General features: G+C 43.9%; 2 protein-coding genes across 2 annotated transcripts; both read left to right on the top strand.

Moving 5' to 3' along the window:
- The first annotated feature begins 604 nt into the window (after positions 1–604).
- On the top strand, positions 605–1866 carry LOC123107075 (beta-1,3-galactosyltransferase 6). The gene has a single exon (XM_044529081.1). It carries the CDS (start codon positions 805–807, stop codon positions 1753–1755), a length of 951 nt encoding a protein of 316 aa, XP_044385016.1. The 5' UTR covers positions 605–804; the 3' UTR covers positions 1756–1866.
- Positions 1867–4846: 2980 nt separating this feature from the next.
- On the top strand, positions 4847–6108 carry LOC123107076 (uncharacterized). Its single transcript, XM_044529082.1, has one exon. It carries the CDS (start codon positions 5004–5006, stop codon positions 5973–5975), a length of 972 nt encoding a protein of 323 aa, XP_044385017.1. The 5' UTR covers positions 4847–5003; the 3' UTR covers positions 5976–6108.
- Positions 6109–13515: the final 7407 nt, after the last annotated feature.

Raw genomic sequence — 13515 nt, forward strand, 5'->3', positions numbered from 1 at the left:
GTAAAAAGGACCGGAGGAAGTATATGGCTGGTCAATGTTCCATGTAAAAATGTAGTAATATCATGCATAGGAAAAAGGTAACAATACTCGGAAGTGGATTAGGAGCACTCGGGTGCTCCACCCCCTATAGCCAAAAATAATTTAATAATTCAAAAAAATCAAAAAATCTCGGATATATTTTTGAACCAAATATGACTAGGTATTGTACTCATATAAAAAGTTCGGCCAAGGAATAATTCTCGTTGACTTTAGGGCAAAAAAAAACAAATTTGTCACGACAATATAGTATGAATAGTACTTGTATCTAGCATTCTTTGCGAAATCTTTAACCCAGGATACAATAAAAGTCATTTTCAATTTAATCTTTTTATACGAGTGCAATACTTGGTCATGTTTGATTTCATAAAAAGTTTCGGGATTTTTTTGACCTTTTTTGAATTACTAAATTACTTTTGAATATAAAAGGGCGTAGCAACCGAGAGCTCCTATGCATTTTCGAACAATACTCCACCTTTTGCTCCGCAGATTTCGAGAGAATAGTGCTTGAATGTCGACTGGAGCAAATTATAGCTCAGCCTCAGCTAACCGTGAAACTACACTCAGTTGTCACTTGTCGCACGGTTTCTATACTGCCGGGTGCGGTGTCTTAATCGGCGGATCGATTCTTCCCGTCAGTCGTTCGAAGATTTCTCTGATCGGTCAGATGAGCCAGTGGATCTGCACTAGGGCGGCCAACTTAAGCTTAGCGCTATAACTCGCTGCACACTCCGCAGCACGCAGCGCTTCCATTCCATCAGCCGAGCCATGACCATGATGAAGGCGCCCACGTCCACCTCCTACTCCTACCTCATCCTGGCTCCCGTCGCCATCCTGCTCCTCCTCTTTCTGCTCTCCTCACTCAACCGCACCGGCGCCGGCGGCGGCTCCGACGGCCTCGGCGTCCTCTGCGCCCGGCGCGCCGTCGCAGGCCACCCTGCCGCGGCTGTGTCGGCGCGGGCTGAGGCGGCGGAGCCGGAGCCGGAGCCGGAGCTGAGCCTGCTGGTCGGCATCCTGACGATGCCGAAGCGGCGGGAGCGGCGCGACATCGTGCGGCTGGCGTACGCGCTGCAGCCGGCGGCGCAGGGCGCGCGGGTGGACGTGCGCTTCGTCTTCTGCAACGTGACGGACCCGGCGGAGGCGGCGCTGGTGGCGCTGGAGATCATGCACCACGGCGACATCATCGTGCTCGACTGCGCCGAGAACATGAACGACGGCAAGACGTACGCCTACTTCTCGTCCGTGCCGCGGCTGTTCGCGGCGGCGCCCTACGACTACGTGATGAAGACCGACGACGACACGTACCTGCGGGTGGCGGCGCTGGTGGCGGAGCTCCGTCCCCGGCCGCGCGACGACGTCTACCTCGGCTACGGCTACAACATGAGCGGGGACCCGAAGCTGTTCATGCACGGCATGGGGTACGTGCTGTCGTGGGACCTGGCGAGCTGGGTGTCGACGGCGGAGGAGATCCTGGCGCGGAACGACACGCTGGGGCCCGAGGACCTGATGCTCGGCAAGTGGCTCAACCTCGCCGGCAAGGGCCGGAACCGGTACGACCTCAAGCCGCGGATGTACGACCTCAGCTGGGACATGGACAACCTGCGGCCGGACAGCGTCGCCGTGCACATGCTCAAGGACAACCGCCGGTGGGCGACCACGCTCCGCTACTTCAACGTCACCGCCGGGATCAAGCCGTCCGAGCTGTACCACCTGCCGTGATCCATCGCTTCTTCTGTTCGTGATCCGTGCCGTGCGCCGTGTATTCGTCAACACTGTGTATCTAATTATTTTTAGATGTGAGATTTCGATCGAACATGCATATTGGCTGTAGAAGGATGAGAATGCACGTGTTGGCCGGCTCGAAGCCGCCGGGCAAGGTGCGGAAGCATCTCGGGCTCGGGGCTTTGCTTCTCGATGTTGCTGTCTTGCTGACGGTCGCATGGACCTTGCCGTTCGTGCATTTATTGATCGCGTCACGACGGTCCCCTTGGAGCGCGATTCTGGGATAAACTTTGTTAACCTGGTGTATATTCTACTACTCGATCGCTTTGTTAACCTGGTTATCTGATCGCGTCATGATGGTCTCGTTTTACTTATTCAAGCTAATGATGTGGGATCCATAAGGATCCAACGATCTGGCACAAAACAAAATAGGTAATGGGGGCGACTATCTGAGAATTTGCAAATTCTCGGTCGATTTTACAAATTTGTTCAACACATATCAATTTTTTATTATCATATTATAGAGAAAATGCTCATCTAGTGCAAACACTACAATGTTTGTTTTTAAAGCGTAGAAAATGACAAATCTTTTGCAGATCACAACATCATGTAGATGATGCTCCGCGTTGACTAAAATTGAAGTACCTTTCCTTTTTTGAAAAAAAACACAACACTTTATTCAATCAAAATAATACAGGTACATTGTCTATGAGGAGGGGTACATTTTAACTCAAAGCCTCCTCAAACCAGTCAAAAGTCCAAGAAAATTTAGCCAACTTAAGAGCATTTACGGTTGGACTTGGCAAATCCGACCCTTTATATGTCCGCGGACGCGTTCGGGCACGTCCGCGTGCGCATCCGGACGATCCCTCATATTTTCCTCCCGGCATTCACATATCTTAAATCAAGCGCTTCCGAGGACACATGAGAATATCGTCAAGCTAGTTTACAATACATTTACCTTAGCAGGGAAGATAACTTCCGAATCTCACAATACATTTAAGTACTTTTCAATTGGCAGAGAGTTAGCAAACGATATGCTAAAAATGTGTATTTATTGATCGATTCGTGAATTTATTTATCGTGTCATGACAGTCTCACTGAAGCACGATTCAAAATAAAGGTTCTAGCGGACTACTCACTTTGATTTTATTTTCCTATAATAAGTAAGCACATTGTCCCACACAACCCTGCTAGTTAAAATATCATCTAGCCTAATATAAAATGGGGTTAATGTCTACCTATCTGGACCATGGGTCTTGGGCCATCCAAACCACTCTATTTCCTTGTTTATCTTTGGTGGTGATATCGACGGCATCTAGTTGCTGCTAGTCAAGAGTGAAACCTCCACAAAGCATCCACCATTACTACCACAACTAATGTTGCTAAGGGATTCTCTCTTCGGAGGCGTCACATACAAAGATTTATCTCTCCCTCCTCTACAACACACACCGTTTTCTTGCTCGATTTGTCGAAGCACACCTCTTTTCGTCGATTTCTTCTTCATCCCCAATGTCCATCACGTCTACGTACCCATTTTTAACGTGCGTAGATGGTGAGTCTATCAGTCTGTCCATTTCGACACTAACTATAGTGGAAAAGGGAGAGTTTTAGATGACACCATCTGCGAGTGTTTTTCATCGAGACGTATTTTGGGTTTATTTTTATTCTTGATTGTTTATTGCGGTTTTAGATCGGGAATCGTAAAAACTTTGCAGGATTCATTTTTATTTTTCTTGGAGGTATGGCCAATAATCCCCTCTTTTTCGGAGGGGAAAGCCTTGTGGCACACTTTATTGCAATCTAAAGATAGTTTACATCATTCAATACACTAGTAAAAAAAAGTAGGGGGGGGGGGGGGGTTGAATTGGAAAACAAAGTGAGCTTCACTGACATGCATATCTAGCTTAATTGCGCGCCGCCTTATTTCCCTCCCACAGGCAATACTGAAACGTTATAGACATAATCATGTGTGCCCTCTCAAACCAATCGGTTAGAATGGTGGTACATGGGCTCTACACCTCGATAAATGCATTGTATGTTTGAGCGCCGGCGAGTCCAATTTAGAAACCGATGATCCCCACTTACCAAGTTCTAATATAAATTGTGTTAATACTTAAGCTCGAGAGAGTTTTCAAAGCACAAAAACATATTCCTATGCCCGTTTTCAAAGCACAAAGATTTCTTGGCGAGTTCTTTTCAAATACAAGGAAATGATTCAGTTTTAGGGCCAAAGATTATAGTTCTCGAACGAGCACTCGAAAAAATTCTGTAGGATCCTCATGATTAGGTATTCCCGGTGTATTTACCTCTTGTTTTTATGGTAGCATTAAGTATTTCTCTCGGTCTGTAGCAACCAACAAACTAGCCTGTTCCCGGTGTGATCCAATTTACCCCTTCTAAAACTCCCGGTGTATTTACCTTTTTTTTTTCTAGGGGGTAGCATTAAGTATTTCTTGGGGAGCTATTTTGAGAATGAAAAACATACAGAGATATCGCCAAGCTCGTCGTCTTTTCATCGAAGAAAGGGCGGTCTAGCAAAACAATGCAATTAAAATTGAGATCGTGATGTTATTATGTTTTTTTTTGCGAGAATCGTGATGTTTCTTTAATCTTGCTGAAATCTCAATAACCATGGGCATACCATTATTAACGTAATCAACGGGTTGGCAAGATCTCATATTCGATCACACGCAGGCCGGCCGAGGCAAGCCACGCACACGTCATGTAGAATCAAAGTGAGTAGCAACCGACAAGCTAGCATGTCCCCGGTGACGACCATTCTTGCCTCAGCCCTGCCTCCATCTCCATCATGCAAAGCAAACAAGCTAGCAACAAGCCACCGGGTTCGCCGCTCTGCCGTGCCATGCCATGCTTCATGCCCGGGCATCTGCATCAGACCACGAATGATTGCTCGTGGCCCGTCTGCGAGCTGAAATAGACTATTGTTTGCAGGCATTCCATCTGCCACCTAACATCCCCCTCAACGTTGACACCTCTCCTAACAAATGTTAATGTTAATATGCACAAGAAGATCCGGTGGAAGGCGCAGATGGATCCCTTGTCGACCCTGAAGAGCGGTCTCGACGGCCGCGTGTCCACGAGAACGATTCAACCAGCAGTTTACACGGATTATTTATCCCACGTTGATCGAAGGCGTACGTGCTGGTCGCGCCCATGGCTGGCTTATAATTGCACGTGGACGTGGGTTTTCCAAGTTCCATTTTCATCCCGCGGGACGCGCCATGAAGACCAGCTCCTCGTCGCAGGCGCTCTTCCCGGCCGCCTCGTCGCTGTGCACCCCGTACCTCCTCCTCGTGCCCCTCGGCCTCCTCGCCGCGGTGGTCGTCATCCCCAGCCTCGGCTCCTCCCACGTCCGCTCCGACGGCCTCGGCGTGCTCTGCCCCAGCCTCGGCACCGATGGCTACTCCGTCGCGTCGGGAGCCGAGAAGGTCGTCTCCACGGCGGCGGCGGCGGCGCAGCCGGAGTTCCGGCTGCTCGTCGGGGTGCTGACCACGCCGAAGCGGCGCGAGCGGCGGGACATCGTGCGGCTGGCGTACGCGCTGCAGCCGCCGGTGCCGGCGTACGCGCGGGTGGACGTGCGCTTCGTGTTCTGCGGCGTGGACGACCCGGTGGACCGGATGCTGGTGGCGCTGGAGGCCGCGCGGCACGGCGACGTCCTCCTGCTCAACTGCACCGAGAACATGAACGACGGCAAGACCCACCAGTATTTCTCCTCCGTGCCGCGGGTGTTCGCGGGCGCGCCCTACGACTACGTGATGAAGACCGACGACGACACGTACCTGCGCGTGGCCGCCATGGCCGAGGAGCTCCGGCCCAAGCCCCGCGACGACGTCTACCTCGGCTACGGCTTCGCCGTCGGCGACGACCCCATGCAGTTCATGCACGGCATGGGGTACGTCGTCTCGTGGGACGTCGCGACCTGGGTGTCCGCCAACGAGGAGATCCTCCGGCACAACGACACCCACGGCCCCGAGGACCTCCTCTTCGGCAAGTGGCTCAACATCGGGCGCCGGGGCAAGAACCGGTACAGCCTCAGGCCAAGGATGTACGACCTCAACTGGGACATGGACAACTTCCGGCCGGACACCGTCGCCGTGCACATGATCAAGGACAACCGCCGGTGGGCGGCTGCCTTCAGATACTTCAACGTCACCGCCGGGATCAGGCCGTCCAACCTGTACCACTTGCCCTGATCGATCAAGGGGTTTATATTTTCCATTTCTTAAGTAAACTCGCCGTGACGTGGTTGATTGTGCCACGGAAGTGTACGCGATTCACATTCTTTTGCGCTATTTATTTATTATTATTGATTACCTGATTGATCGAGGGCGCACGTAGCCGAACAAAGCTTGGGACTCTCGTCAGCAGTCGTTGATTCAGTTCGCGATTATCGCCGTGAGTGGCGGAAGGTGTGGTGGAATGGTAGACTGTCTGGGGTGCCATCATATGGATTGCGCTTGGCGATTTAGGGCATGTATTATAGTTGATAAAATAGTTTTATCTTAAGTTTTATATGTATTTTAGAGATGATAAAAAGTATCTACAATGTGTTATCTCTTAGTCTTATCTTCAATAGCCAGTTAATCCTAAAAACGTGATGAGACATGTTGTGCTAAGAGATTATCTCTTGTTTTCTCTTAAATAAAAGAAGACAAACCATTTCTTTATGAGTTCTCTCTCCTCCACCTCATCATTTATCCTCCGTGACACTTTTAAGATAGCATCATTGCACATGCTCTTATCTTTTCTTAACATAATTTAAATACTGCTTTCTATCTCAATAAATAGGCACGTAGAGCTCGAGCTCATGTGTGTTCTTGAAAAAGGATGGCATACTTCTCCGGGTAGCACCATCGTATATTGGCGGAACGAGCTTTTCAGATTTTCTGCTGCCACCCGCATGGAAGGAGATGTATTCCCTAATTATCCTTTACATGTGGTTTATTTGGCTCGAACGAAACACCCGTACTTTCAAGTGTCAATCGTGTTTTCACACCTGCTGAAACGATGGTTCAGAGCATTTTGATTTCCGGCTGAATGGGCCTATAGTTGTTGATGGCAAGGTGACGGGGCCGTGACACCTTTTCCGCGAGTATGTGGTTTTTGGGGGCGTGGGCTTTCCCCTCCAGCTTTCTTCTTCTCCTTTTTGAAGTCCTTTCTTCCAGATTTCAGATTGTTTTATAACTTGTAAGCATATTCTTTGGACCCTAATACTGGCTGAACGTCATATTTGGAGGTAGTTTGTGAACTGCTCATGGTGAGTTTCCTTGTGTGGAACAAACACACCATAATTCAAGCCTAGAGTTGGCACTAGTGGTAACATATCCCTTGATTTATTTCAGGTCTTTCATCGATATTGTTCGCTCACTCGCGATCGTTCTATGGTTCGCTGGCTCACGATCGATTAGCTTGTTTCCTTCGGGTTTTTTTTGTTTCTTTTGTTTTTTCTTTAGGTTTCTTTTACGGTGTTTTTGGTTTTTTCTTCATATATTTCATATTTTGTTTCTCTCTCAAGCTTCTCCGCTATTCTTATTTTCTCTTTATAGCAATTTTTTGCACTGGTTTTTTCTTGTTTTCTTTCTTTGGTTTTTTCTTTGTTTTTTCACTTATTTTCTTCGTTTCTTTCACTGGGTTTTCTCTTCGTTTTTCTTAGTTTCTTTGTTTTTTCACTTATTTTCTTCGTTTCTTTGTTAGATTTCACAGTTTTTTCCTTCTTTAATTTATTTATTTCTTCATTTTATTTGTTCATTTCTTGTTTTTATTGGTTTTCTTTGTTTTGTTTTTTTCCTTTCTCGGTTTTCTATGTTCCCATTCTTTTGCACTGATTTTCCTTGGTTTTAAAATTTTCGTTATTTGGTTTCCGTTGGTTTTATTTCTATTTTTATTGGATTTCTCTGTTTTTATTGTCCTTTTTATCTGTTTATTTTTTGTTCAACACATGTCAACTTTCCCAGTACATATTCAATATTTTTTATACAACAGAAACATATTTTATTATATACATTTAATTTTTTTAAAATACATGATTACCATTTGAAAAAATAATGTTCTAATTTTTTCCATAAACATTCTACATTTTTGGTTTATATCTTGCAAATAAATTTTTAATGCATGTTTAACATTTATTACAATATTAATTTTTTTAATACATGGTGAACATTTGTTTAGAACACTTGAATAACATTTTTTCAAATGCTTGATTAACATTTTTTAAATAGATTGTCAACTTTTTTCATATACATTGTATTTCTTTTTGTATACATGAGAACATTTTTCTATACACATTAAACTTTTTCAAATGCCAGGTTAACATTTTCAAATATTTTATGTAGAGCTTTTTTTTTTGCAATATACACATTTAGAATATTTGGCAGTGTAGAAAAGTAAAAAAAGAAAGCAAAAAACATAAAGAGGAAAATTTGGCAGAGCTTTTTTTTCATAAGAGGTTGTGGCCACGCATGAGTTGGCCCTTCCAAGTCTCACACTCCCTCAAGCGAGGCTGCTCTCGTGTCATGTGAGATATAGGCATGCCCTACCTGAGGGGTGCGATTATGGGTCAGTTTGGTTCGAAGCCTGGACAATGTGCCTGAGAGAATCAGCTACCTGGATAGTGCCTGGACTGATGGAAATTTGTGCCTGACCAGGCTAGCCTGGTGCGTGGGTGTTTGGATAGTGTCCTTGCATGTTGCTGCCTGTTGAGTGCTTAAAAACCTTTTCAAAGATCAGACCGTATTGCTTCTAGGTATTAAATATTCCCAGACTACTACTTTCACCATGCCAGGCACAAAGAATGGAACGCCTGGGCCAGGCTAATCAAAGTGCCTGAGCTAAATATTTTATTTTCTAGCCGAACCAGGCTAATCACACAACTCAGGGAGGGCCAGGCCAGGCAGCCATATGTTCTTCGAGGACGCAAAGCAAACGCCTACCAGGCACATCCCATGGACCATCCAGGCCAGGCAAAAAATGGCGTGGATGGGAACCAAACTGACTCTATGCGCCGCTTGCTCCGAGAGGGACAACAACCTCGCTTACAGGGCGCAAGTGATGGACCCTCCTAGTAGGATGTGGGTCGTCACGCTGGCGTCATGCTGACTTCACTTGAATTTCTCAAAAAAATGCATATATGTCAAAACCTTAAATTTACGTAAGAACTTTAGAAAAAATAGTTAAACAATGTTGATAACTTAAAAAAATGTTCGTGACAATGAAAAGATGTTCCCATGTTTCAAATAAATATATGCGATTTTTTTGAAAAAAATGTGTATCCAGTGTAAAGAAAATGTTTATGTAATTTTGATAAATGTTTTGTACTACTAAAAATGTATGTAATGTTTTATGGAAATATGCTCTCATTTCAACAAATGTTCATAGGATAATTTTTGAATTGTTATATAAAATTTGGAAAATGTTCACGTAAGATAAAAAGGGGTTATTTTCTGTTAAAAAGATGCGCGTGGAATTGTAAAAAAAATATATTCACGTGTTTCTTAAAAATGCGTGTAAATTTTCTATTTTTTACACTTTTTCCTTGAGTAACCCTAAAGTTTTTATACAAGGTAAAAGAAATGGTCACATAGTTTAAGAGAATTTTTATGGGCCATAAAATAATGTACAACATTTATTTGGAAAATGTACACGAAAAAATGTTCAAAACATGTATTATTTTAATAAAAATGTACATAATTTATTTGAAGAATGTCCAACTTGTATAAAAAAAAGGTTTCACGTGTGCCCTAGAAATGTAGATTGTGTACAAAGAGAAGTTAGATATCCGTTGAAACAACCAAAACCGACTAAATTGATAAAGGAACAAAAAGAGAAAATGAAAACCGAGCAAGACAAAAAGAAAATGAAAGTATAATGAAGGAAGAAAAACCAAAAAAACTCAATGATAAAACAATAGGAAGCAAATTAAAATAAGAAAAAATGACAAAGAAAACAAATAAAACCGAAGAAAAAAAATAAAGGAAACAAAAAATAAAAATAAAAACTGGAGCAGAGCGAACCTACAACGCGATACTAGCAACAGCGAGCAACCACACTTAATTAGGAATTGGTACCGGCACAACGGCCTGTACGCACCACGCAAAGTGGCGGCAGCTCCTAGCTTGCTAGGTTTTCTCCTGCCTCCCACCAGCATCGTCATTGGTCTACCTTGTCTCCTGTGATCTTAGGACTATAAAGGCGCGGTGGATCCTGGTCTTTGCTGGCGGGAGGACTCTATATTTTGATATTTTTAAAGTTTTGTTAAGGTTTGTGTCCTTCTTAAAGATACGATGTGGCGGCGCCTCTTATAGATGGAATAAAGTCCCCCCCCCCCCCCCCCCCCGCCTAGCCCCCGTTCATGTGGTGTTTCTAACATCATCGAAGGGTGTGTGAAGATTTGTCTCCAGTCAATCTTATGGGATTTGGTCGTTGTTTGTCTTTAGTGGATCCATTTGGATCCGTTTTTTGTTCTTCTGTGTTCATGTGTATACAAGTTGAATCCTTCCGATCTACGCTTCTCTTCACCGGCGGCGATTGCCTTTTGGTGCGCTGGTCCCATGGGATCTTAGCACGACGACTTCTGGTTGTCTACTACAATAAAGTTTGCTCGGCTCCGACGAGGGAGGGACGATGACAGCGGCGCGCCTTCGGCTCGCTCTAATGTTTGTAGTTGTCATTAGGTGGTCTACGGATCTGGATATATATTTTACTTTTAGTATTTTTTATACTACCATGACAGTTGATGAATAAATCGAAAGTTTTTCTCTCAAAAAAATAAATTGGTACGGGCGACATGTAGCATTTGCGGATTCCTTGGTGTGACAATAGCTCAATTGATGCGAGTCCTATGGGGCGCGCCTATGTCTCGCATGTAGCGAGACGTAGGGCAGCCTCGCCCAGGCGTGCGAGAGGCACAAGCCATAGCCTCGTTTTAATATGATTTTTCATGTTTTTGGTTTTTCATTTCTTGATTTATTTATTTTGCAATTCCAAATATTCTAAATATGTATATTACAAAAGAGACTTTACATAAAATATTTGAAAATATTAATCAAGCATTTGAAAAGTGTTGAATGTGTATAGAAAAAAGTTGTTTCTCATGTATATGAAAAATGTATACAAAAAACATACAATGTGAATGAAAAAATTGATCATATATTTAAAAGATATTAACCAATAATTTTAAAATTTTGAAAATGTTAATCAGATATTTGAAAAATGTTAAAGAGGTATAGATTTTTTTCATATAGATGTTCCCGGTGTATACTAAAAAATCAATGTGTAAGCAAAAAGGTTGTTGATGTATTCAAAAAAAATTCCTGGTGTGTACAAAAGATGTACAATATACATTTAATAAAAGTAGACATAAAAATGTTTATTTATAAAATGTAGATTTTATATTAACTAGTCAATGTGTATACGCAATGCACGTTAATTTGGAAGTATATTAAGTGCATGCAAATATTGCGTGCTATTATGTGATTAACACTATATTTGGCATGAAGTTAACTGCACGCTAAACGTGTTGAGCGCTCGACATTGAAGCAGTCTAGGTCGTTGGATTGACATGATTTGATGGCCAAGATTAATTTAGTCTGCCCCTTTGGGTCTTTTAGTATTTTATATTAAAAATGTTAAATATAAATATAAAATTGTTGCTAATGTAATGTAAATGTACATTGTGTGATAAAAAATGTTTATTGACTTCAGATAAAACATAACCATGTATTGAAAAATGTTGACCATGTATTCAAAAAATGTATTGGATATATACAAAAAATGTTCAATGAAAAAGTAAACATTAAAAAATAAACTCTCAAATATTGTAATCATGTATTTCAAAATGTAAAACATCTATACAGAATATGTTTCTGAAGTATACAAAATATGTCGAAAGTGTACTGAAAAAGTTGACATGTGTTAAAAAGACAATAAAAATCGACAAAGAAACAAAGTTAAATGAAGACACTCAATAGAAAACAGAAACATGAAAAATGGAAACCGAATAGAACAAATGCAAAAACTGAAAACAAACAAAACTGAAAAGGAACAAAGCAAAACAAAGAAAATCGATGCAAACAAAAGAAACAAAGAAAAATGAAGAAATAAAAGAAAAACTAAGAAAACCATGACACGAATGAAGAAAACTGGTGTAAAAACGAGACATAATAGAAGGAAAAAACCCGATAAAAAAGTAGGAAAAACAAAGAAAAAGATGAAACCATACTTAACATTGACCACCTGTGCCTTGGTGGAAAAGTAGAAGAACTCGCCTCACTCGACCCAAAGAAGAAAACTGATCGGGTCAGTAGCTACACGACGAGCAAAAGCTTCCGGCGAGACGGATGGGGCACTTACTATTAGCCAGATGTAGGCTTTACGACTCTATGAGCGCGTCATCTGTAGCGCCAATATAAGAGCAACTCTGCCAAACCTTGCATCCGGTCGGTCTATAAAACGCGTTTGCAGTTCGTGAAAAAATGATTTTGCAGACCGGCTGTCTAAAATGGTTTTACAGACCGACGCAGACGGCCGCAGATGCAAACCCCGCATAACGGATCCGTAAAAAAAGATATTCGCGGAATATACTCTTTTACGAATCAGTTTTGCGGGGTCTGATTAGGCGCAGCTCCTTCCTATCCAGAAAACCTAAATTTACACCTTAATTAGATCCAACATAATGCATTTCTTTGCTTTTTCAACAATATTAGATACATAGACATCACCAAATCTTTGCTAGAATAGTAAGACCAAAGAAAACAAGAACCCCAAGTATGCATTTTAGAAGATGTCTAACTTCCCTAACTGCTCCCACTAATTGGACTAATATCTTCTCCATGCATTCATTGTTGATCTGCGGATTCTTGATTTTGCATTCTTCTTTCTTCATTTTTAATTCGAAAGAAGTAGACGTTGCTTCCCCTCTAGTTGCACATGCACCCGATTTATTGCCTTCGATTCTACTAAGGAGTGCACGAACATCTATTAATTTTCTTTCTATCAACAAATCAATGTGTTCGCCTTCCCAAAACCAAAATGAGCATCCATCTTCCTACACACAATGAATGAGCATGTTCAAAATGAATTACCGCAATTGAACCAAATAATGAGCTATCAAAATGAGCTACCGCAAGTGCACGTACCACGTCGTTTTCACATTTGAAGAACACCCATCCGGGGTGTTTCGGCGTGCCCGAAGTGAGCCGCAACACTTTCCGCGTGCAGTCGTCGCACTCTATGAACGGCATCGGCAAGCCACAAAGACGCCGCGCGAGCGCCGACCCCGGTGGACGGCCGGATGAATCCATGCACGCAAACCTTCGGCGGCGGCGGGCGGACGAAGCAGTACCTGCATGCGGCGATGCGCCCTTGCCTGGGCTGCGGGCGAGGCTCCCCGACCACTCCATCGCTTGGAGCAGCAACCGGCGGCCGGAAAAGCCAAATCCGGCGGCCCGCGATGAAGTGACGCAGATCTGCAAATCCGGCGGCCCGCCGACGCGGGGGGGGGGGGGGGGGGGGTGTGGAGGGAGGGGAGGCCTCGTGCGCGTGGCGGCCTTCCGGCGTGCTTCTGCCGGCTGCTTTCGCCGGAATCTTGGGCGGCGGCGCGAGGAGGAAGAGGAGAGGTGGTTGGTGGAAGAAAGTGCGGGATGAAATGTCTCCCCACCAACCGCTTCCGCTTATATGCAGGGCACCACAGCTGCGAGGCGGAAACCCGCGTTTTCCTGGGTTGGATTCGGGATTTTG

This window comes from Triticum aestivum, chromosome 5A, assembly GCF_018294505.1.
Source record: "Triticum aestivum cultivar Chinese Spring chromosome 5A, IWGSC CS RefSeq v2.1, whole genome shotgun sequence".
In the NCBI taxonomy this organism is placed as follows: Eukaryota; Viridiplantae; Streptophyta; class Magnoliopsida; order Poales; family Poaceae; genus Triticum; species Triticum aestivum.